We start from the raw sequence: 24101 nt of genomic DNA, 5'->3' as shown, positions 1-24101 counted from the left end.
TCTTTTTTGTTTGCAGCATTTCTTTTTTGTTTGCAGCATTTCTTTTTTGTTTGCAGCATTTCTTTTTTGTTTGCAGCATTTCTTTTTGTTTGCAGTGTGTCCCTTGTGGGCCATCGTACGAACCTGATGCAGACGCTAAATTTACAAGAATATACCGTAATTAATGCAACTGTGGAAACCACAACTAGGCCTACTATGCTAGCAGAATTTGAGTCAAAAGTTTGACTAGCGCCCTCTAGTTCGACAGGAAAACAAAACAAAATGGAAGATTTGCCGACAGAGTATGATGAAATTATATTAGGAACAGGTAGGCCTAGGCCTAAGTAATTTATTAAAAGCCTTGTAGTTGATTGTTATGAAAGTGCATTTCTAAGATATACGACTTTAATATGGATCACTCTTTGAGCTGAGGTTAATTTGAAATTAATCATGGCAATTTCTTTCAAAGCATTATTATTGGCTGCTTGTATGTGGTGGTTGTAGGGCACGGAAGAAGGCGCCCGGTGCAGCAGGTCGGGAAAGGCCTAGGCCTACTATAGGGCCTAGGCTATGGCCTAGCCTAGTTGATATAATCAATGATTTTAATATTATTACAAAAGTAGCAGTAGTAGCCTAGGCCGGCCTAGTGTTGGTCAATGACGTTATTATTCCTACATACGGCCTAGGCTACGGCCTAGATATAGGCCTAGTAGTAGTAGGCAGAATAGGCCTAGGCCTGCTAGGTAGGTAGGTGATTCGGTAGGTAGGCCTAGGTTTCCCGTGAGGTGCACTGGTGAGTGGCGTCCCCAATCCCAACAAAATGTTAAAATCCAAGTTTTTATACAAGTATTTGATTGATAGCATTTTAAAAGTGATACGACCACTGCTTGACTGTGGTCTCAAATTGCAGGAAAATGGTGCGGTGATGTTGGTTCCCCTGTGATAGTCTGTTTTCTCTGTTTTTCTTTTTTTAATTCTTAGGTCGCTTGGTTAGACTTTAGGATTTAGTTTTTGGTTTGTTTTCTTTCATGTAACTTAAGCACATAGAGACCATGTAGTATGTGCTTTACAAGTCCCAAACCATTACCATTACCATCTTTTGAGGTGACACTGTAAAGTGTGGGTGCTAATATGTTTTCTCATCTGGCTCTGAAAACAGTTTAATAATTATTTAAAACTTAAAACATGTTCTTTGATGATTTGACTTTCATATAAGCCACTTATTATTCCATAATTACGGTTTCTAATTAAGTTAATTAACCAATAATTAGGACGGTATATCGATAGTAACACCCGATTGCTCAACACAATCAACTCCACTCCGCTGTACCACACACAGAGTTTAGTTGACGACTGCAAGTTTTCAGGTCTGTCATATAATTTGTGACCAATTATTTCACTGCATTAGGATTTCCAGAAACTTGTATGGTTTTGTAGTTCGGCTTTTTGTATATTCTTGATGAAGATAAAATAAACTAAGCGAAAAGTAGAATAACATTTTGAGTGACATTCATAATATTTCCACCTAGGCCTAGATATTTTTGTGCACTTATTTACTTATTTAGCGCACATATTTTGCCCTGATTCTGGCAATGTCGCAAAGTTATTGACAGGTACTACAAGCCGGGAGTGCAAGATGGTACACCACAAAGACATTAACCATCCTAATAAATGGTTAATTAATAAACTTACTTAGAAACCATAATATTGTTGGATAAATAACATTTTGAGCACTTGACATTCATACTATTTCCACTTAAGGCCTAGGCGCACTTAACTCAGCACACATCTATGGCTACCATGGTATAATTTTGCCCTGGTTCTGGCAACGTAGCAAGGTTGTTGACATTTACAGTACTACAGGCCGGGAGTGCAAGATGGTGCACCACGAAGACGTTGACCGTCCTAATCAATGGTTAATTAACTTAATTAGAAACCATAATTGTTGAATAATAATTGGATTATAAGAGAGTAAAATCATCAAGTAATGTATAGCATTGTAATAATTGTAAGTGTTAAATAATTTTAGTAAATGATTTTAGGACTGGATGTGAAACCGTATTAGCGCCAAAGTGTGGAAGTCTTTTGTGCGCCGACATCATTGAATAGAGTCAGTACTCAAAAGATAAACAAAGAGACAAAGAAATACTCAAACAAATACTGTAAAACCTCAAATTAAAGCCCAATCTGGAATCGAAGCCCACTTCTCCAGTTTGCAAAATTTAGCCTAAAAAAGAAGCCATCTCAAGGTAGCAAGGCTTCTTTTTTTTTTTTTAAACATGTTTATACAAAGTTTTAGGTGATTTAATGCCAGTTAATATCCACTTCATGATACGGATTGATGTTACAGTGGCCTATTCATTGTTTTATGTAATTCTCAAAATTTACAGCATTCATTTTGAAAAGAAGCCCACTCTTTACTTCGCAAAAGTAATTAAAAGAACAAGAAAGAAGAAAAAAAAGAACTAATGAAAGTAAAAACTGAAGAGAAATGTTAAATGAAAAACAATGAAGAAAGCAGGCCCAAAAAAAAAAAAGAAACATATAGATGGGCAGGGGGAAAGAAATTTATAATAACCTCAAATTCTTTCTGATTTTCTTTATGTTTCATAGGTTTACAAGAAAGTATCCTTGCAGCAGGTCTGGCAAGGATAGGCCGAGCAGTTCTTCATCTTGATAGGTAGGCTTTATAGTACAACAATGCTATTAAACTGTAAAATAAAGCTTGTGCTGTAGGGAATCCTCTGCACATAAATTAGACTGGAATATAGTGGACAAGGATAATTACAGGCACTGAATTTATATCTTTGAGTTAAGCTTAATAAAAGTTCCAACTAAGCAACCAAAAACCCACTTACCATAAATTTTAGCTTCCACCTTCTGGTGCATAATTCTTTTTTATAGCAGTACAGTGCTTATGTCCTGTAGCTACTGTGAAGTGACTATTACTCAACTGACTGCTTCTTCAAACCAAAAAAAATGTCTTACAAAGGAGAGACCACCTGGCAATTATTCAAATTAGTATTACAAAACAAAACAAGCCAGACAAGTACAAAAAACTTCTTGATAAAATAAGCATTAAACATGGACATTACAACAACAGACATAACAAATACACGTAAAATTATCAGTTGGTTGCTTTTATATATTGAAATTGTTAGGCTCACATAATACAATTTAGCCTTCGGGTCATGATTTGCGAACAATTTAAATTTTTTTTTTTTAGCTCCGATGAGAAGCTCTAGAAACACTCGGCTGATTGATTAATAGATCTTTTTTAGTTCTACTACCTCTATTATACTGCCCTCATGAGGCTGATTGAATAATAGTTGATTGATTAATAGATCTTTTTTAGATCTACTGACTCTATTATACTGCCCTCATGAGGAGCTGAAACACTTGGCTGATTGATTAATAGTTGATTGATTAATAGATCTTTTTTAGTTCTACTACCTCTATTATACTGCCCTCAGGGGGCTAATTGATTAATAGTTGATTGATTACTAGATCTTTTTTAGATCTACTGACTCTATTATACTGCCCTCAGGAGGCTAATTGATTAATAGTTGATTGATTAATAGGTATTTTTAGATCTACTGACTATTATACTGCCCTCAGGAGGCTGATTGATTAATAGTTGATTGACTAATAGATTTTTTAGCTCTACTGCTTCTATTATACTGCCCTCATCAGAGCTTTCGAGATTACGAGAACTTGTTTTAAAGAAAAGTAAAATGATAATTATGAATTGTCTCCTGCAAGCCAGATGACAATAGGTATCACCACCTGTCGCCAAAAAATGTTTGTTGTGTTAGGAAAGCTCATATCTACCAGTCTAACCGAAGAGGCTACTCCCAACGTGTGACCTCTTGTAACTGTCATAGTGGTTTAGAGCTCATGTCCAAACTTCATAAATATTTCACCACTAACACCACCTGCTATTTCTGTCCATTAGGTAAGCAAGGTTGTTTACCAACCTAATAATGACCTAAGTAAAGTCCTGCACTGTCAACTTTTTGTTTTATTAACCTGTTAATGGTGGTTTTTATCGCTGTTGGTTTCAAACTCAATAAAATGAAAAAATTAAAAAATAAAATTTTTATGAAAAACTAAATATATGGCAAAGACCAGTCACTCATCGCAAAAATCAATTTTTTGTTATTAATACAGGGTTAAACAGAGAGCTATATATAATGGTAAAAGAATAATCTAAATCTGACATTTCGTTAAGACGTTACAGGAGTTTAAACATACAGCTGTTTAAAGAACAATATTTGAGAAATCAGCCTTCAAAGTTTATGATTTTGGACATTTCTTAGGCAGAAACCATCACCAAATCATTAAAAATTGTTGTTTTAACATTGAAAATCAGCATAGCATGATGTATAGATATGTAAAGGTTAGTTTAGTGCAATAAAATAGATTTCCAAAATGTTGACATTCCACCAGGCTTTGGCCATTATCTCTAAAACAGGATTTGTGATGTTTGACTGGTTTGGCTTGTCTTTGCCACATATGGCCATGATAACAATATATAGGCACAAGAACATGCAACATGCCCATGTATGACCACACTTCATGACCATATATAGGCACATCATGACTATATATGGGCAGACAACAGTTTTTGATCAAAAATTTATAATCTAGACAGGGATTTATATTGTTCAGATTAAAAGTGTGACTCGATTAAACTCAACACTAGCAAACATTATGATATTCTTATTCGTGAATTATACAATATTTTGTTTTTATCTTAGGAATGAATTTTATGGTGGTGATTGGGCGACCTTTAACCTTAATGGATTGGAAACATGGATTGAATCCAACCAGGTGACAATTTTTAATTACTTATGATTAGTCAATACATTTATTTGTAATATATATTTTTGAACAGTATTATATTTATAATTCATGTATCATCTTCGTTTGTAAATGAGGTTTTTTGTTGTCAATTTTTACAGCGGAATCCATCACATGATGATGGTGTGATGTCTGTTAATGCAGACATTTTGGAAGATGGTGAGAGGATTGTTTATTTGTCCAAACATGGTAATACAGTTTCCAACATAGACGTAGAATGGTTTGTGAGGTAAGTTATTATTCTATGTACAAGTGCTGTTGCATAATGGTTTCGTGCAATATATATACAGTGATTATTCTCCTTCTGCAAGTGCCATAGCTGGGGACTTCTGGTGGGGGATTCTTACACATCTTATGCTGCAAATGTAAATACTGTATTGGAAGTATAGTACTGTATATACAGTATGTTGTTTCCATCATAATTTATTTTATATACTTCGCACCACCATACATGGATATGACATGCATATGAGGAGGCCCAAAAGAGGTCCCCAGCTATATGGCGGCACCACTAAAGAGCACCTTTTCCTAATTGGATTTGTCTATTCCATGTACCTGGGTTCAGATATCTTTTCTACGTAAGTCTTTTCCTCATAGAGTTCCATGAAATTAATTCCATTAATATCATTAATTTCTTTTTTAAGTGAAGGGGAACCAGTTCCAGAAAGGAGAGGGCCATTCAATAGACTTCCAACACCACCACCACCTCAAGCAGAAGAGAATCCAGACCCAACTGGAGTTGCTCAGCCAGAGGTTAATGATCAGCCACAACCAGGCGATATCCAAGAGGAACCAGCAAACCATGGTGAAGAACCAAATCCAGATGAACTCACTGGAACATTAGAGCAATCTCGTCAGACTAATTCAGAGGTTGTTGAAGATCCACCTGATTCTCATCAACAAGACAGTTCATTATCTCCAATCTCTTCTCCAGTTGAACATCAGTCCAATGCAAATACATCCATTCCAGAGTCTGGATATTCTGCTGGTGATGCAAGTAATCAGGTGGAAGCAAATGATGAAGTAAATGAGTCACACGCTCAAGGAGCGTTAAGTGTGGAAGAAGCTGCTCCAGAAAAAGCTGAAGGAGGCGAAGCTGCAAGAGAGGAAGCTGCTCCAGAGGAAGCTGCTCCAGAAGAAACTGCAGCAGTGGAAGCTGCAGAAGAATCTTCTGCAGAAGCGTTAGGAGTTATTGCAGATGGTGCTGAAAGCAATACAGAGCCAGTAAGGAAACAGTGGACACAGAATCTTATAAAACATGAATGGAGAAAATTCAACATTGACCTTTCCCCAAAGGTAAGTGGAATATTTGATACAGTTGTTTGGTCATGTGACCTATATATGAATGGGCTTTGAGCCACTAATTTATTGCTAATGGGTATATGCCTTGCAGGATGCTAATGTTAATTTACAGTAAAAAAAAAATATAATGTTTAGTACTTAATATACAGTAATTATTTAAATAGTTTCAGTTTGCTTGATTCAAATTAACTTAATATTAACAATATGAGTGTAGTTATAGTGTCTTGGGTTGAAGTCCTTAATAATAGTCAATAGTGTTTTGTCTTATGGGTTTATAAAACTACTCCATTTTCAAGCCTTATTGTTTAGAAAGACTTACTTTTTTGAGCATATGCATATAATTAATTTTCCATTTTCTGTACAAAGTTGATGTTTTGTAGGGGGTCATTGATCGACGCTTTGATTGAATCGCGAGTGAGTCGGTACGCAGAATTCAAAGCAATTACTAGAACGCTGACGTACATTGGTGGGAGAATTGAGAAGGTAAATATGCATTGAAAGAGAAATAAATAGCAAGTTATTTTTTTTTATGGCTACCACAAAGAATGAACTGACTTGAACCTTTGTCGTTATTGCAGGTTCCTTGTTCTAGAGCTGATGTCTTCAGCAGCAAGTATGTAACGATGTTGGAAAAAAGAATGTTGATGAAGTTTATTGAATTTTGTCTGCACTATCAGGAGCGGCAAATAGAATACGAAGGTGAAATACTGCCGTAAAGTTGAAGGAGTGCTGACTCGGCAAGCAGTCTGAAGAGTTTGCTTATTTGTTAAACATAAATATATGTACTAAAAATCTAGTAAAGATTGAAATGTGCAGAGGTTACTTGAGAAGACTATATTGCTGGATTTGAACCAAAGCCCCTGGTGTTGTAAAACATAACCCATTTTTATTTTCCAATGATTTAATGATGTCATAATTTTATTTGTTTAACTTCAGACAAATTTGTGAAGATGTTACTCATCCTTTGACCAATTTTATGTCAATATGAAGTAAAAAAAAAGACTGAATTTGTTATGATCAGTCAATTGCTGAGTTGGTAGATATTTTAAATCATATATCTCATATTCCATTCCTCTTTTAAATTATGCAATAAGGAGATTTGAATAATTTCTATGATGTTTTTATTGAAATTGGCAAGTAGTTATTTTAATTCATTTGTCCCATTTTCCATTCGGCTTTTAATAATAAAAACGATCTGCGCGTAGAATTGCTTCAGCCGACGATTGTAGCTGCAGTGAGTGCACACCTTTATTCTCATTAGGAGGAAGTGGAGTTGTTTTGGTTGTGACAGAAAATCCTGTGACCATGACTGGAATTGAACCCAGGTCGCCGGAATTGGAAAGACGAGCATCATAACCATCAAGCCATTCAACTCCACTGCAAGTCATTTATGTTGTAGAGAAATTCTGATCTAAAAGCCTCGTCTTCATAAAATTGCTAAACTGTCACTACAATTTTTTCAGTACAATCGTTGTACTGTATAGCAGTCCCGAAGGCAAGCAGGGAGGCTTCCCGATTTGACCGACTAATCAGCGTCACTGAAAACTGTTGGGGATAGTGTAGCGATTGTATGGAAACCAAGCCTATGAAATGTGCTCATTTTTCTTTATTCACAGATTATGTAAACAAACCTTTTGTTGAGTTCCTGAAATTCAGAAAACTAACCAATACGCTACGACATTTTGTTATACATTCTATTGCCATGGTGACAGAGGATACATTAACGCAAGATGTAAGTTCAATGTAGTTGAGAATTTAATAAATAATTTTAAAAAAGAAAAAGGAAACAAGACCACATCAGATGTCTTGTTTGAGCTTGAGTTTTATAGCTTAGTGGTTAAGGTGCCTGCCTTCTAATCCCAAGGTCCAGGGTTCCATTTCTGTGACTGCAGGACTTTTGTCACGACTAACAGCAACCCAACCCCTAAACGCCAACTCAGACAGCATTGTACGACGCAGTCTGATGTGATTCATCGTTGGGGATAGTCTTAAGTCGCCGTGAGAAATGTTAAATATGTTTTATATTGTACACAATGTGGCTGCCCCAACGCAAACCATCGCATCTGCGTTTAACTCACACAGACCCGACGCGACAACAAATCGCGTCAAGCTGCATCGTACAACACTGTCTTGAGTTGGCCTTTAGCCTCATAAAGAGACTTTATGGAGTTGAGGATGTGTTCCGTAGGTGTTTGATCCAGTGACCGAGAGTAATTAAATTTAAATTACATACGTGGTTGCAGTATGCGCTATATAAATGTCACATTGTTATTAGTATATGAAGCATTGTTCATTCAGCAATTGGCGATTTTAATTGACCTCCGCCAAAGGAGGTTATGTATTCACAACTGTCTGTCAGTTGGCAAGACTACGCAAAAACTAATGAATGGATCACCATAAAACTTAGTGGAATGGTACATAATATTCAAAGAAAGAGATGATTAAATTTTGGGAAGAAACGGTCAAAGGTCAATGTCACGGAAATTTAATTTTTTACCTCAAGCATAAAAGAAAATAATGCAATGGTCTGCCTGCATATTGTTCGATATTAACGCACAGAGCAGAAAGTAATGTAATCGACCATCGTATAATATTACAGTAGTCACAGGGTTAAAGGTATGGAGTGGCTGCTCTAGTTGTTGGGTATAAATACTAAAAGAAATGGAAAATAAACCATACTGTACTAATAAATGTCTTTTATTCTTGTGAATTTTCTTGAGGGTTTGAAAGCCATGCATCATTTCTTGAAGTCTCTAGGCCGGTTTGGCAATACCGCTTTCTTATGGACGCTGTATGGAAGTGGAGAGCTACCTCAGTGCTTCTGCAGAATGTGTGCTGTTTTTAACGGCATTTACATGCTGCGATGCCCCGGAAAAGGACTCATTGTGGATGCGGAAAACAAGTAAAGCCCGTCCACAATGTCAAATTTTATTTGTCAAAAACATGTGATATGCCTAAATATGGTCATGGTCACACATCATGACCACATATATGCACATAATGACTATATTTGAGCAGACCACAGTTTTTTTGTAAACCAAAATTTGATAATCTGGACATTGCCTAAGTAAAAAAAAACATTTCACATAATATTTTAATTTGAACCCTTCCAGTGGTACAACGCCTTTGGGATCTCGGTGGACAAAGACCTATGGCCCCCAGTTCAAAGGGAACCTGGAATTAATGGAGAATAATCTACTAAGAGAACCTTGACATTACAATTCAGTAGGAAGACACTCTCGTACCTACAAATTAAAGTCCTAAGTCACGTTTCAGCGCATTCAATGGCTACTACCAGTTTAGCCAATTACTATTGTGTTTAGCTGCTCTAATGAAATTATTAAAATATTCATAATCAACTTTTTTTTTTTTTTCAATTTTACTAGATGCAAAGGGATCATTAGTTCTGATGGTCGAAGATTAATCTGTAAGAATGTTATCATGGACCATAGTTTTCGACCGCCGCTGGCATCTGCTTCAACAACCACGTAAGGGTTTATACATTTACATCAATGTTCAGTTGCATGTAATCAGAGTTACAGATAAGTTACAAAATATGCCTTTAAAAAAATGTGTTTAATTATAGGTGTATATGGAAAATAATGATCAGTGTATAATTGCCTTTTCAATGATACATAATATGACCATGTTTTATGAGACATGTTGGCATTTTTAAAATTTAAAATGGCGACTTTTTGCACCGGTAGATACATCCATGTATACAGATTGAGGGTACATAAAAATCATTACATGACTTATCTCAGCCCTATAGTACTAGTACTATAGGGGCTTTTTATTGTAATACTTTGTGGAAGCGGTTTGGCACAGCGGGAACGGTTTGGTTTGCCAACCTTGAGGTCAAGGTTTCAATCCCTCGCTGTGACCTTTACTTGTTTCCTTGAGAAAACGTTATCTGCGTTGCTTCACCCAGGAGTATAAATTGGTGCCTGGTGCTACGCCAATATGGCAGCAACACTTACGCAGACCCAATGAGCGGGAAAACAAAGCGCTAACTTAAAGGAAAGGTGCTATGTAAATACCAAGTACCTGTCCTTGTAAATTGATTAACTCTAAACTTTGAACTTTGAAACTTGTTTTTTTTTTTTTTCCATGATTAGACTTATATCCAGGGTGGTGTTAATGACAGACAGATCTATATTACCTACTGACCAGGAGGAGGTAAGAATTAATTTAAATTTTCCATTAAGCAATATAAGACTAATTATACATATGCACCTTCAGAATTCAGAATTTTTTCAAATCGAAATGTTAGAAATCTTGCATCAATTGGACGCCTAACAAAGTTGACTAAAAATTTTACCAAGAGTAATAATAGTAATAGATAGTTATTAACTAATGGGCAGTATCCGTATTATAGAAGAAATACAAAGCTGTGATTTTTATTCCATTGAAGTTAGGCCAACCACTCTAGTGTAGGCCTTGTGACTGTGTGAAGTGAAGTGTGATGTAATATCTAGCTAGCCAAAATGTCTATAGATTTACTTTTGAATACAAAACTCTTATTCAGAATTTCGCGATTTTCACGCACCCTTATTTGTCACGATCTCGTCCTATCAGCAAAATCGCAAAAATAGATGGCTCTACTGTGTATTGCTGTATCAGAATCTAAAGTTGTTATTTTTTCTGATGTCTAGGGCTTGAAAATTCAGGTTGTTTTTGAGGTTTGAATCAAGTGCAGAAATCAGATTCAGTTGTAAATATCATTAATTTTAACACTCATTAAAACAATCATACTTACTTTACTATTGCTATAATAATTGTTCATTTCAGATATCTTTACTCACTGTGCCTCCAATAGAAGGGAGCCCTCAACCTATCCAAGTTATCGAGCTTCCATTTGGTACATATGCTTGTCCGAAAGATATATGTAAGTTATTGCTGTTTAGCGTTTTAGCTGCTGAAATAGCGTACTTGTGGTTAAGAGTTAGAACAACTTCACTGTAATACAACTTCGGAATCAGGCCCAATACTAGCCACTAAGTGCAAATATGGTGGTCTAGCGGTAATGACACCAGGCTAGTCATCTGAAGGTCAGGGTTCAATTTCCACCGGAATCACTTGTGAGATTTGTTTTGCAAGTATTTGAGAATGAACTATGTATACAAAATGAGCAATACATCATTCCTATGAATTTTCCTGACACAAATATTTGGCAAAATTATACAGATGAAAAAAACTGTAAAGTATGAATAAAAAAAAAAGCCTTATATTTGATATTATATGTTGTTTTCATTATTTTAGTTTTAGTACACATGACGTGCAGGTCACATGGTTCTACCGCAAAGGAGGATTTCCAGGAGATCATCAAACTCCTCTTCCAGCCTCTTAACACAGATGACGACCCAGAATCCACAAAACCTAAAGTCCTCTGGAGCATGTACTTCAACATGGTTGATGCGACAGATATCGAAGATGACATTTTGCACACTGGGCTACCAATTAACGCAGAAGTCACGAATGGACCTGGATTAAGTATTGGATATGAGCATGCCGTTGAACAGGTGAGTAGGGGGTCATAGATCAAGACTCAACTTTATCCATGCTACAATGGAAAGCTTACTAAAGTCACAAATTCAGGATGCATTCTATGTAAAATCAACACACTAAAAATTTGTATTTTGCTGTCTGATAAGCCATCGTATAAATGAATGAAAATTGTGATAGGAAGATAATATTTAGCAATTGCACTCTGTCCCAATATCAATTTTTCATGGACGAAAAAGTGTTGTACACCCATATATAGTCATGATATGCCTATATATGGTCATGATGTGATGTCCTCATGACCATATTTAGGCATGTCACATGATTTTGTCAAATAAAATTTTATGGTGTGGACAGGGCTTAAGGTCTGTCCACACTACCAGATTTTCTCTGACAGAAATACTGTTGTATGTCCATATATAGTTATAATGTTCCTATATATGGTCATTATGTGATGTCATCATAACCAAAATCAGGCATGTCACTTGTTTTTCTTTAATTACTTTATATTTGTGTTTTGTGAAATAAATCAAACTTGAAAGTTACGTGATAATTTATTCTCTACAGGCAAAGAGAATTTTTGAAAAACTATGTCCTGGGGAGGATTTTCTGCCAGCAGTTCCTGATCCAGATGACATCATCATAGAAAACCAGTCACATGACAACCCAGGTCATAAGGTATATGATGCCTCCTCCATGCTCTATTTGATTTTGATGGGTTTAAACACTGCAGTGATTTATCAGGCGCCACTTGTTTCAGTGTTTTTCACTCTGCCACCTGTAATCATCAGCTTAAGATGAAGGAGGCCCTCTACATAATAGTTGGGAACAACCTAACTTAAACAAGCAGCTGACACGTTATTTCAATATCACCTTAAAACTTTAGCTGCCTCATTCAATCTGTCTACCCATTGGTTCAAACTGTATCACCTTATTCTTTCATTACTTCTTAGCTATATATAAGATTAGTGTTTAGCAGTAGATACTCTTACTTAATAATCATGATAGAAACATTGAAACATGTTGTGGTTTGAACTTTTTATATTTAAAAAATTGTAAGTTGTAAACATTTGGTTCAATTCCATCCACGTCTTTATCATTGCCTTGGCATTTAAACCTACCAGGTGTACCACTTTTCTGGGTGAAGGAAGAGAGCATGGGTAAGGCCAAAAAACAAAAATTCTTGTGTTTATTGGCCACATTTTGGGAAAATAAATAAATGGGTAGGTCAGTAGGAAAACTTTTTTTTTTACCGATAATGTGTATAAAGTAGAAAATACACAAAAATACAACAAAAGACCATTTTTAAATCTATATTGAAGAGCAAAAACGATCACATAACACTCACTGTCACATCACCTACCATCACAAAATAAGCCTATTCTAGCCTTTTTAGCTCATTAAAAAAATAATTTTCATTGAAGTCAAAAAAAATAAATAAATAAAATGCTGACCCTCAATTTCAAACATTTTGGGTCAGTCGGGCGTGGCCAACACAATCATTTTTTTTTATTTGGCCTAATGCCTCATTAGACACGCACAAGTGATCTGCTTCAGACTAGAACCCTAATCTTTTGATAAGTTACTTTAAAGCTTAGCTGCTGTGCCACTTCTGTGTATACCATCTCCGCTCATTCACTCAAACATACGATCAATGTTCTGTCACTCATACTTCTGCCTTTTTTTTGGAATCAACTACCAAATAACATAACTTCTTCTAACTCTCTTTTGCAACTGTAAGTCACAGCATAAGACCTATTTGTTTTCCAATTTCTATTAACATGCGTTAAGCCTTTGATCGTTTTTCAAATTGGCGCCATATAAATTAAAGATTATTATTATTATTATTATTATTATTATTATTATTATTATTATTATATACATAATCTAATAATACTTTTTAATATCTTTTTTTATTTCTTTGTCACTTAGCCTGGGTTTGAAGACAACACAGCTGAAAATGATGGTGCTGAAAATGATGGTGATAAAAAAGAGCAGAATGTTGAGGCATCTCCAGAAAAAGAAAGTCAAGACAACAACACTCCAGAAACTGATAACCCAGGTGCAGAGAAAGCAGCTGAAGAAAACACTCCTGATGAATGTAGAGAGAAAACTGCTGAAGAGATAGTAAAGGAAGAGAAGGTTGAAGAATCAAATGAAAGTAACTCTCAAAGAATAGATACAGGAGACACTAATGCAATAGAAAATAAATGTGACCAATCTTCAGATATAGACAAGAATTCATAACAGTTTGATAATATCAAAAATATATACAAGTATATATATTTAGCACCTTGCTACCCAATGTAATGTTTACGTACTAATTTGCACCATATGGGAAGCATGTACAGTATTTAGATCTCAACCTCTAATTTCATAATTATAATATTATTATTATAATTAGTGTATGTGTGTACCGGTGTTGTACGCAAAATTATGGAGGAAAAAAGCTTTCTTTTATCCATGGCAAAATCTAATACCTGTTGTGAGAAGGTAACTATTGATTGGGAGTTTCCAAAACTTAACTTTGAAAAGCAAGGCACCACCATAGAAGGAATAACCCTGAAAAATATTGGTAACACTTATGGAATTTAATTTACTACATGAATTTTAGCAACTGCAATACTGTACTGCTTGAAAAAGGAAAGTAAATTTATCTCTGTGCAATTATTGAAAACTCATGAATGTATATACTCATACAAGACACTGTCTTACATGGCAACGGTTTACATACAACTCATGGTTGTGTTACTGTAGGCAGATATTTGACCTGAGCCACTAAGTACAGCCTTAACATCGTCGCTGGTTTGAGCTGCTCCTCGTCCAGTGTTTTGTTGTTAAAACTTCTTCTCAGATAAGAACTTAAAATGGAGGTCCAGTGTAGACATCTGGCTCGAGTACACTTTAAAGAACCCATTGTATATTTCAGAAAATGAAGGGTATACCCCATTGCTATGGTTCATTTTAGCCCATCATTGTAGAATGATGTGTGCAAGTATCTACCATATAAGTGCATCTGTACAGCCTCTGTATTTTTTACGGGCCATACACAATTCAGCACAATGACGCTGCAAGTTTATATGGGTTATTCTCTTACCTTTGACTAACTTCAGCTTCACTACCTTTTTATAAGGAACCAGGAATATCAACAGTTAGAAGTATACTTCCATACTGCAGAAAAATGGTCTGAATTCATGGGTTTGCCAATACAACTTTAGTGGTTTTTTTTATTTGATTTATATGAAAATAAATGTTTCATAATAATTTGTAATGATGGTTTATGAGAAACCACATAAAAAAATGTTTAACCTTTGATGAAGGAAAAGCATAACTAAATGTGTTTGTATTAATAGTACACAGCTATACAAAATAATTAATATATATTGTCTCTTGCATAAAGTATGTGATGATGCTATGATTATTATGTTTCCACAATCAACTTACTCAAACTGGCTTCCACGAGATCTGGTTAAATGAACTTCCTTCTTGCATGTAATTTCATTTTAATGCGCATGCTGATAACCATCGGCACAGACTTCTTTCAGACATGCATATACCTGTAATATGAATTTGCGCGAGACGGGTTATTTTCCGCAAGATTCTTGTTTGCTTGCGGGAGTGTTGGAAGCCTTCTCGACACCCGGGCGAGCCTCGCACCTTACAGGATACCTGGAACTCCTCTTAAGGCAACAAGTCTATGCGACAAAGTGCAGAGGTACTGTACTGTATTTTATGACAGTATGCTAGTAAACAATGCAGTAATTTCATCACAATGAGGAAATTTTAAAAAATATACAGCATCTTGAATTAACAGTATTCCACAAGCTTAACAATATTGACTGTAAAATTTATCGATGAACACAATAAAACTATAAAAACGAATTTGTTTTTATTGTATTTTTATTAATCTCAATACATTTATTCGGAAACAAATATATTATAAATATGTTTTGACTCAAGATAAAAAGAATTGTTTTCATGGCAATACCTTCCTGAAATTTTGTTTTGTAATTGTTCGTTAAAAACTTGATGGCAGTACAAAAATCAAAACAGTATGTTTTGTATTTCACTATACATAGTACTTGTATAAATAAATGCTACAGGAGTGGATCCAAAGGGTGGGGTAATACCCCCCACCCCTTTCTAAAAAAGGAGACAGATTAGCTAAAATTTTATTTCTAAATTGTTCCAGGTCAAGCACTTTTAAACAAAAATATGAAACACCGACCAAATACCCATTAAAAAGTGATCTTTAATTGGAGAGAGAGCTGTATTGTTGCTATGGAGATCAAAGGCCATCTGATTAGAGCCTGTGGTTTGCATAGTGAGATTTTCACTTTAAAAAAAAAAGTAAAACTTGCAATTATTTTGCATCATACTACCAAAAATAAACCCTTACATTTACACCAAATATACAAACTAAAATAAAATGATACATTATTACATAGTCCCATAGACCTGTAATATAATCCCACATTCTTAAACATAAATACTAATAGAATAAGCATGACCAATATAAGTACAGTAAGTCATTGATAATTTGCACTGAAGAAAACACATTTAAGTACAGTTTAGTACCATATTTATTTGAGTAAATGCCCCAGGGTTTTGAAGGTGGGAAGCACTAACTTTTTTTGGTGTAAAATGGATACATACAGTATATACTGTGTCCCTCTCATTTCACTGTAAATATGGAACTACAATACATTTATTGCTTCCATTGTATTTTTTTTACAATCAAGGAGGCGTTTATTCAAGGAAAAAAATTAATGCCTGAGGCTCTAGAGGGGGGTTATTCGAGGAGAGCATTTATTCAAAGCGGGGCATTTATTTGAATAAATACAGTATTTGTGAACTCGTATCTTGCTGTAATAATGATTAACGTGTAAACAGTAAATCTGCAAGAAGTGTAGAAAATCGCTATCAACCAGAATTCAAACTAGACATGATGCCTTCCCCCTTGATGCCCAAATGAGGCTCTAGAGGGAGTGTTTATTGAGAAGTTCGTTTATTTAAAGCGGGGCGTTTATTCAAATAAATACGGTATTTATAGTTAATATGTACAGTAGAAGCACACAGTTTAATAAAATAGCAAAAGTCTTGTTCATCGTTATAATAAATTCTGAGAAACACAACTGTTTGAGTTTTGCATTATCAATTTACCTATGCATGAGCACCACTGGATTTAATTATGATGAAAAAAAAAAAGCCATACAGGAAAGAAAATGAGAGTATAGTACTGAAAGGACACAAAAGGTCAGATTTTTACTATATTCTGTATTACTATTCTAAGAGCGCTAAATATATAAATATCCACAATTTAAATTTACCATCTCCATAAATTCTATAAACCTACTACCCTATTCACTATAGCAAAAATCAAAGCAGCAGTAGATCCAATGTTAATGTTGTTGTTTGCCAAGTTTCGGTGGAGGCTAGCGGGAATCAAGGAAAAATTTCTGGTGGGGATTAAAGGGGCCATGACACCTGGCACCTAGAGAAACTGCAATTTTTTGGCACAAAATGTTATTAAGTCATTCTGAGATGTTTTAGAACTGCCTTTTCTCAGCCTGTGTCCTTTATTTAAACAAGACTGTATTATTGCATTATTTTTATCTGTTTTTATTTAGTGTGTTTTTTTTTTTTTTTTTTTTTTTTTTTTGTCTGCAGAAAATCAGCTTTTTCAATACATTTGCTCCATCTGTAATAAGTGAGAACTTTGTAATTAAGTGTTAGTATTATTAAACGTGTGCGGAGATAAGATCTGAAATTCAAACCTTAAGTATCTAAATTACTAATTAACTTGTAGTTAATTAATTTTGTTTATCATTTTCTTTTTAATTGTAAAGGTGATTGATGATACAGGTGGCTCTTTTAAATCTGTGACAAGTGAAGCATGTTGTTCATGCAATTTTATTTCTGTCATGTTTTTCGATAAGGTACTTGCCTCATTAGCAGCACTACTACTTAAGTTCATTTCCATACTTAAGAATTGAATATTTTGTTTAATAAAGTTTGTACTAGTAAAGAATCTTAATTAATTTATTTTGCTTCACCATGAACACACCAAATGATTTTGAGTGCCACTGATCTAAGGTATGTATGTTCAAATAAATATTATTATTATTTAGTTCATGGGAATCTAGTTGCTTAATGTTCCTGGAGTTCTGAGGATGTTATATTAGCATCACAATGCTTTACTCAAATAGACTTTTATATTTAACAACCCCAGCTGCACGTATTAAAGAGCGGTGCTTTATGCAATTATTTACAGTATTGTACATGTAGTTATGTATGTGTAGTTGAAGTAGATGCATCTGTTGTGGTGGGTGTCAATCTTTCCTTATGGATTCTGCTATCTACTGCTGTATTTGCTTTAGCGTTAACTACTGCATGCAATGGAATCAACTATTTATAAAGCATGCATTTTGCTACTAAATCTATAGGACATCAGGAGAACATGACTCTTTACAATTAAAAACTTGTACATCAAGAAGAATAATATAGTACACTATCTACTTATCATTCCTCTCGTTCTCCAGTGCCCCTTCCTACTGTGGTACCCCCTTTTTTTCCCATAAATCTTTGTTGTAAGGTTATCCCTTACCTGTTAAATATTACATAACTCTTTCCTTCCCACCCCCTTTTTTTCTCCCCTAGACTATATTACAGTCCTAGTAACACATGATTATAAGTACCATAATAGAGGGAAGTTCCATAGTTACAACTCCTCTAGTACAGTGGTGGGCATGAAAATCAGTCGGAGGGCCAAAGTGAATTTCTGATTTAACGCTGAGGGCCGCGCCCAAACTTTGATCTTTCAAGTGTGCTTTCAAAACCCTCCAAGCACTGTTTTTACATCGGGCCGTAAAAAAAACAAGGTGTTTTCTAGCCAATGTTGCTTGGCGGGCCCCACACATAGGATTTTAATTCATATCCGCAGGCCACAACAAAATCTCTGTTGGGCCGCACTTTGCCCTCCTGTGCTTAATAGCATATTGTTTACTCCTAACATTTTTAGTAATCACTTTTTAAAAAATCAATCAAAATGTCACAAATATAGTGAAAATTACAGAAATAAAATATTATATTATTCAACAATTAGTTTAGCTTAAAGTATTTTTTTTTTACTTACTTGGAAATTAAGTTTAAAAGAATACATGCATAATAGAGACAATGCCACAAATCTGTTTGAACTATCACAAGCTAATTTATAAGTTAGTCTTTAATTATTTAAAACAAATATGATTTTAGATGTTTTAGGTAGGCTTAAATCCTATAGGCCTGTAATGAAATATAGGCTCAGCTTATAGTGGCAAATGAATCCTAGTATGAAGGCTAGAAACCCTTGTGGCTCAGCATTTAATGTAACTTTTAAAGCTAAATTACATATGATATTTTGATCATCTAATTGAATGGAAGTATTCATTTTTTATTTCATAAATACCGTATTGTTCATCGACCTTTGTATTTAAGTTTTCTTTTTTTTTAAATTCATTTATTTTTACTGTACTTGAAACAGTATCTGGAACGCCAGTCTCTGAACTCATAATGAACAGAGAAATTTCTTTTATACAGATCAGTGACAGGAATTAGACATCTAAAAATAGCCATCATCCCCAGGGAGTCTAACATTTAATTGGTTTCAGGGAGAAAGTGGGTGGAGCTAATTTTCAATGAATGTCTATGATTGGTTATTACCAATTGAGAGATTAATAGCATTTGCTGCAGTGTGCAAGGTACTTGAACATGAGCGACAGATCTTGTAAATAAAGCTCACTAGCTGTTTTCAGTGAGGCTGAACTGCAACTAAATTTTGTGTGCACAATATTATCTTTTTCCTCATTGTGGAGATAATTTAATCAAACAGGAAAGGACTCAAATTTTGTGGATACATATTTTTACTTCCGGAGGTAAAAATTGGAGAATTTCTGGACATAGTACTTTTACGAATATGATTGTAGTGAAATAGATAATATGGTAAGCATCATTCTTTGTTCTTTATTTAAATATTATTGCTAAGAATAGAGTAAACATAAGCGGACCTGTCAAGTCTCGCGCATCTCGCGTGAGTCCCACGCATTTAGCTTCGATCTCACACCCTCATGTGAGGTCTATATTTTCTCACGCATTCCAGAATTTCTTCAAATTATAATTTTTTTATGTGCTATTGTCTCAAAACAAGCATACAACACATACAAACACAACTATCAGTGCTACCGGTCCCTTAGCGATCGTCACAGTGTTCGACGCTGCCTCAGCAGAAACTGAAGTAAAACTAAATGGGATACCAAAGACACTTTGTATCAATGTATCCACTGTAAAGGTGTATGTTATATCGAGGCTTGACTGTATTTTCCTTAAGGTTTGTGACCTCATGCATAATTTTCAAAAAATGCCCAATCTCAAGCAAATCCAAGAAGAAATCTAAAGCAAGCCAGTGTGAGACCCTTGACAGCTCTGATATTTACATTTGCATTTTAACATTTACATTATTTGCATTTGATTATATAAATTTGGAGACTGCAATTCCCAATAAACTGATCATTAGCTGTCTCTTATACACATCTAGATGTGTATAAGAGACAGATCTACTTATCATTCCTCTCGTTCTCCAGTGCCCCTTCCTACTGTGGTACCCCCTTTTTTCCCATAAATCTTTGTTTTTTGTAAGGTTATCCCTTACCTGTTAAATATTACATAACTCTTTGCTTCCCACCCCCTTTTTTTTCTCCCCTAAACTATATTACAGTCCTAGTTACACATGATTATAAGTACCATAATAGAGGGAAGTTCCATAGTTATAACTCCTCTAGTACAGTGGTGGGCATGAAAATCAGTCGGAGGGCCAAAGTGAATTTCTGATTTAACACTGAGGGCCGCACCCAAACTTTGATCTTTCAAATGTGCTTTCAAAACCCTCCAAGCACTGTTTTTACATCAGGCCGTAAAAAACAAGGTGTTTTCTAGCCAATGTTGCTTGGCGGGCCCCACACATAGGGTTTTAATTCATATCCGCGGGCCACAACAAAATCTCTGTTGGGCCGCACTTTGCCCTCCTGTGCTTAATAGCATATTGTTTACTCCTAACATTTTTAGTAATCACTTTAAAAAAAATCAATCAAAATGTCACAAATATGGTGAAAATTACAGAAATAAAATATTATATTATTCAACAATTAGTTTAGCTTACTTACTTGGAAATTAAATTTAAAAGAATACATTAAAATTAATGACTGAACTCATGAATATTAATGAGACAGAACTAATTATATTTATTTAATTTCCATGTGTGTTTAATACCATCTGTTTTAAAAGACAACATTGATAGTGTGATAATAATTGTTAAGTACGTGTTGTGAATTATATTGGTGTCCTAGTCTGGTAATAACCAGTTGCTAAAAATAAACTAATTAATAGAGCACCTAATAATCATAACTCAGTGATACTGTTTGTGGAGTACATAAGAAAACTATATGCGTACACACATACACACCCTTCTCCCCACTCAAATCCAACCGCTAAATCCTAACTAACCAAAGAAACCAATAGGGAAAAAAACAAGAAACACTAAAGTAGAGGAACCTGTCATGGTAAAAAACATGATAAAAGTTAATAAAAATTAATTACGTTATTTCTACATTTAAGTTATTGCTTTTTCAATTGTAAATTTAACCAAGAAAATATTTTTCGCACCGATATTAATAGAGGCATAAATGATACCAATATATTTGCATTTAAAGCTATAAAAAAATTTGCTGGTACATGGTAATTAATTCAAGGATTTTATCACTTCTCTAAAGTCTGTAAATTCATTATTTTTATGTTTTTTTTTTATTCATTGTTTGTGCTAAGCCCCGCCCCTTGGATATTGTTGCTAAGATACGCAAACATGCAAGTTCGTGGGACAACACATGTGTTTTGCTGGACACCTGCATATTCCTGGCACTGTTCTGATTGGTCAGTTAAGTTTGATTGACACATTGAAAGATCCATCGCGAACTTAATCACTGACCAAGTCACAGGTGGCAATCCGTTTCATAAAGATAAACACACACGCAAGGTGCTCTACATAAACTAAAGCTTTGTCTACACTATCAAATTTTATGCAACAAATAATAATCATGCCCATATATGGACACATCACACATTTGTCCCAGAAAGTTTTATAGCATGTACAGAGCTTGTACTGTGGATCCTGAGATTGGAAGGCAAGCATCTAAACTGCCAAGCCACAACCGCACTCTATTCAGTAAAAACTAAATACTATCTCTGTTTTATCAAAAAATGATACTCACTTGAACCTTAAGTCCAGATGCCTAAATATGGCCATGGGCATCACATCATGACCAATATATAGACACTTTAATAACTATACAGAACTTTAAAGATGACCAATTCAATTTGAATTTTGAGGGTTCTCAAAAATTGAAAGACAACTTGGTCTGAACATTCATCTCAAAACTGTAGATCCTATAGGTGATGAATTTCAGTAGCTTAAAGGGTCTTTCATATGAAGTACTCTGTCCCTAGGTGGTAGTAAATTTTAGCAGCTTAAAGGGTCTTTTGTATGAAGTACATGTTGTTCCTAGGTGATGGTGGTGATTTTCAGTGACTTGGGGGTTGCTGTGTGAAGTACTTTGGTGTTCCCATATGGTAACGGTGTTCTATGCCAGAGTAGTGTCCATTGTAAAAATTACCAAATCTATATAAAAAAAAAAAATTAACGAAATAAACACATGTCATTATCACTGCCATGATCTTATACTATTATATTTATATACTATATATATTTTGAGCTGTTGCATAGTTGCATGTACTGTACAATGCATTCTGAATCATCAAAAACAGACTCGCGTTGTTGCCTACACCTATATGTCAAGATTTCCAAAATGTATATTTACTTAGCTTTATGCAACTTAGCTTTATGCAACATGTGACGTAATTTACATCAACATGCACATGTTAAACAGTATGTGCAACTGCGCAACAGCTCCGTGCTGTTGCATAGTTGCATGTACTGTACAATGCATTCTGAATCATCAAAAATAGACTTAAGACTCGCATTATTGCATACACCTATATGTCAAGGTTTCCAAAATGTACATTGACTGAATTAATGAGTCACTTTAAAAGTAATTCAAAACTAATATGAATTGAAGCTTCTTACCTAGCTGGAAAATGCAGAGATGGATCCACTTTCTTTTTGTCTATGACAACCAGATCGTTATCTTGGAGCGATCCTTTTTCCGGGATGTGGAATTTAGCGAGCTGAACTTCTGTGTCGCTTAGTTCTCCATGCGATATACGGGCATATCCAACTCTAAAGTAAAGTAATCATAAGTTATTAATAAATAAACCTTTAAAAATTTTTCATTTTTTTATAGAGAAAAATTGCAACTAGGCCTAACTACTTTTCTATCTGCCTTCTAAGTCTTCAATGTATTAATCTTTTTGCTTGTGTTTCTAATTTGCAAAATTAATTTCCCACGATTCCAATCATGGTTGTCAGAAGTGATGGATCAATTAAATTGGGGTGAGAATAAAACAACAATAAATTATTTAAAAAAACAAAAAAAGTATTAAAAGTATTTACCTTTTAAGGCGATTGTAGAAAATATACTGGCAAAATCTTTCATTATCAGATGAATCAATATCCTTAAAAAAACAATGAAAATAATGATTATATACATTAATAAACATTTTATACATATTTCAGACCTGCCAAGTCTCACGCATCTCGCGGAAGTCTCGCGCATTTAACTTAGACCTTACATATAACATGTACAAACATGACTATCGGCGCTAGCGATCCCATAGCGATCGTCACAGTGTTCGACGCCACTTCAGCAGAAACTGAAGAAAACTATATGATATATCAAAGTGGCACTTTGTATCAAAGTATTCACTGTAAAAGTTGAATGTTATATCCAGGCTTGACTGTATTTTCCTTAAGGTTTGTGACCTCATGCATAATTTTCAAAAAATGCCCAATCTCAAGCAAATCCAAGAAGAAATCTAAAGCAAGCCGTGAGAGACCCTTGACAACTCTGATTATATACATTTGGAGACTGCAATTCCCAATAAACTGATCATTAGATGCAACAATATGGTAATGTCCCAACAGTGAATCGAGCAGGTGTTCAAGTGTTTGATGAGCCAAAACAAGGTGAATCGCTGCATGTCCTTGGTATTATGATTATCATTATATTGATGGTATACGTAATTCTATAACTGGATATTATCATTATGTTTCAGATAAATGCCAACTGGATACATGAACGTTGCAATATTCTGATTCGTATCATCTTACTACCTGTAACTGTAAGTATTTTACTATTCATGTATACATTACAACATTGTGAACACTATTTTCAAATAATTTTGTATATCATTTTTGACTATTAGTTATTTTAATATCTAATTTCTTAAATTCTATCTCGATGTTAGGC

The 24101-nt window shown here is 34.7% G+C and overlaps 2 protein-coding genes across 3 annotated transcripts in view; one reads left to right on the top strand and one right to left on the bottom strand.

Moving 5' to 3' along the window:
* The window catches only part of LOC117117825 (rab proteins geranylgeranyltransferase component A 2-like), a 20641-nt gene extending 4496 nt beyond the window's left edge, over positions 1-16145 (top strand). Inside the window, exons 1-15 of one of the 2 annotated variants that reach the window (XM_033262292.1) lie at positions 252-307; positions 2593-2659; positions 4740-4812; positions 4944-5071; positions 5487-6138; positions 6511-6627; positions 6723-6843; positions 7761-7876; positions 8865-9046; positions 9531-9632; positions 10263-10323; positions 10936-11032; positions 11407-11666; positions 12217-12327; positions 13582-16145. In XM_033262292.1, the coding sequence (XP_033118183.1) occupies positions 262-307; positions 2593-2659; positions 4740-4812; positions 4944-5071; positions 5487-6138; positions 6511-6627; positions 6723-6843; positions 7761-7876; positions 8865-9046; positions 9531-9632; positions 10263-10323; positions 10936-11032; positions 11407-11666; positions 12217-12327; positions 13582-13896 (2448 nt within the window). In that variant the 5' untranslated portion in view covers positions 252-261 and the 3' untranslated portion in view covers positions 13897-16145. Of the gene's footprint in view, positions 1-251; positions 308-2592; positions 2660-4739; positions 4813-4943; positions 5072-5486; positions 6139-6510; positions 6628-6722; positions 6844-7760; positions 7877-8864; positions 9047-9530; positions 9633-10262; positions 10324-10935; positions 11033-11406; positions 11667-12216; positions 12328-13581 lie in introns of those variants that run through there. The other variant, XM_033262293.1, reaches the window with a different exon arrangement.
* A 5110-nt stretch (positions 16146-21255) lies between these two features.
* LOC117117827 (PGAP2-interacting protein-like) overlaps positions 21256-24101 on the bottom strand; it is a 24244-nt gene continuing 21398 nt past the window's right edge. Inside the window, exons 13-14 of the mRNA XM_033262296.1 lie at positions 22820-22972; positions 21256-22354 (exon numbers count right to left, since the gene is read on the bottom strand). Of these exons, the coding sequence (XP_033118187.1) occupies positions 22258-22354; positions 22820-22972 (250 nt within the window). The 3' untranslated portion in view covers positions 21256-22257. The remainder of the gene's footprint in view (positions 22355-22819; positions 22973-24101) is intronic.

This window comes from Anneissia japonica, unplaced genomic scaffold (genome assembly GCF_011630105.1).
Source record: "Anneissia japonica isolate Jap-2015-1 unplaced genomic scaffold, ASM1163010v1 scaffold3320_len250348_cov120, whole genome shotgun sequence".
Taxonomy (NCBI): domain Eukaryota; kingdom Metazoa; phylum Echinodermata; class Crinoidea; order Comatulida; family Comatulidae; genus Anneissia; species Anneissia japonica.
The sequence above is the reverse complement of the archived record's forward strand: the minus strand, read 5'-3'. Positions and strand labels throughout refer to the sequence as shown.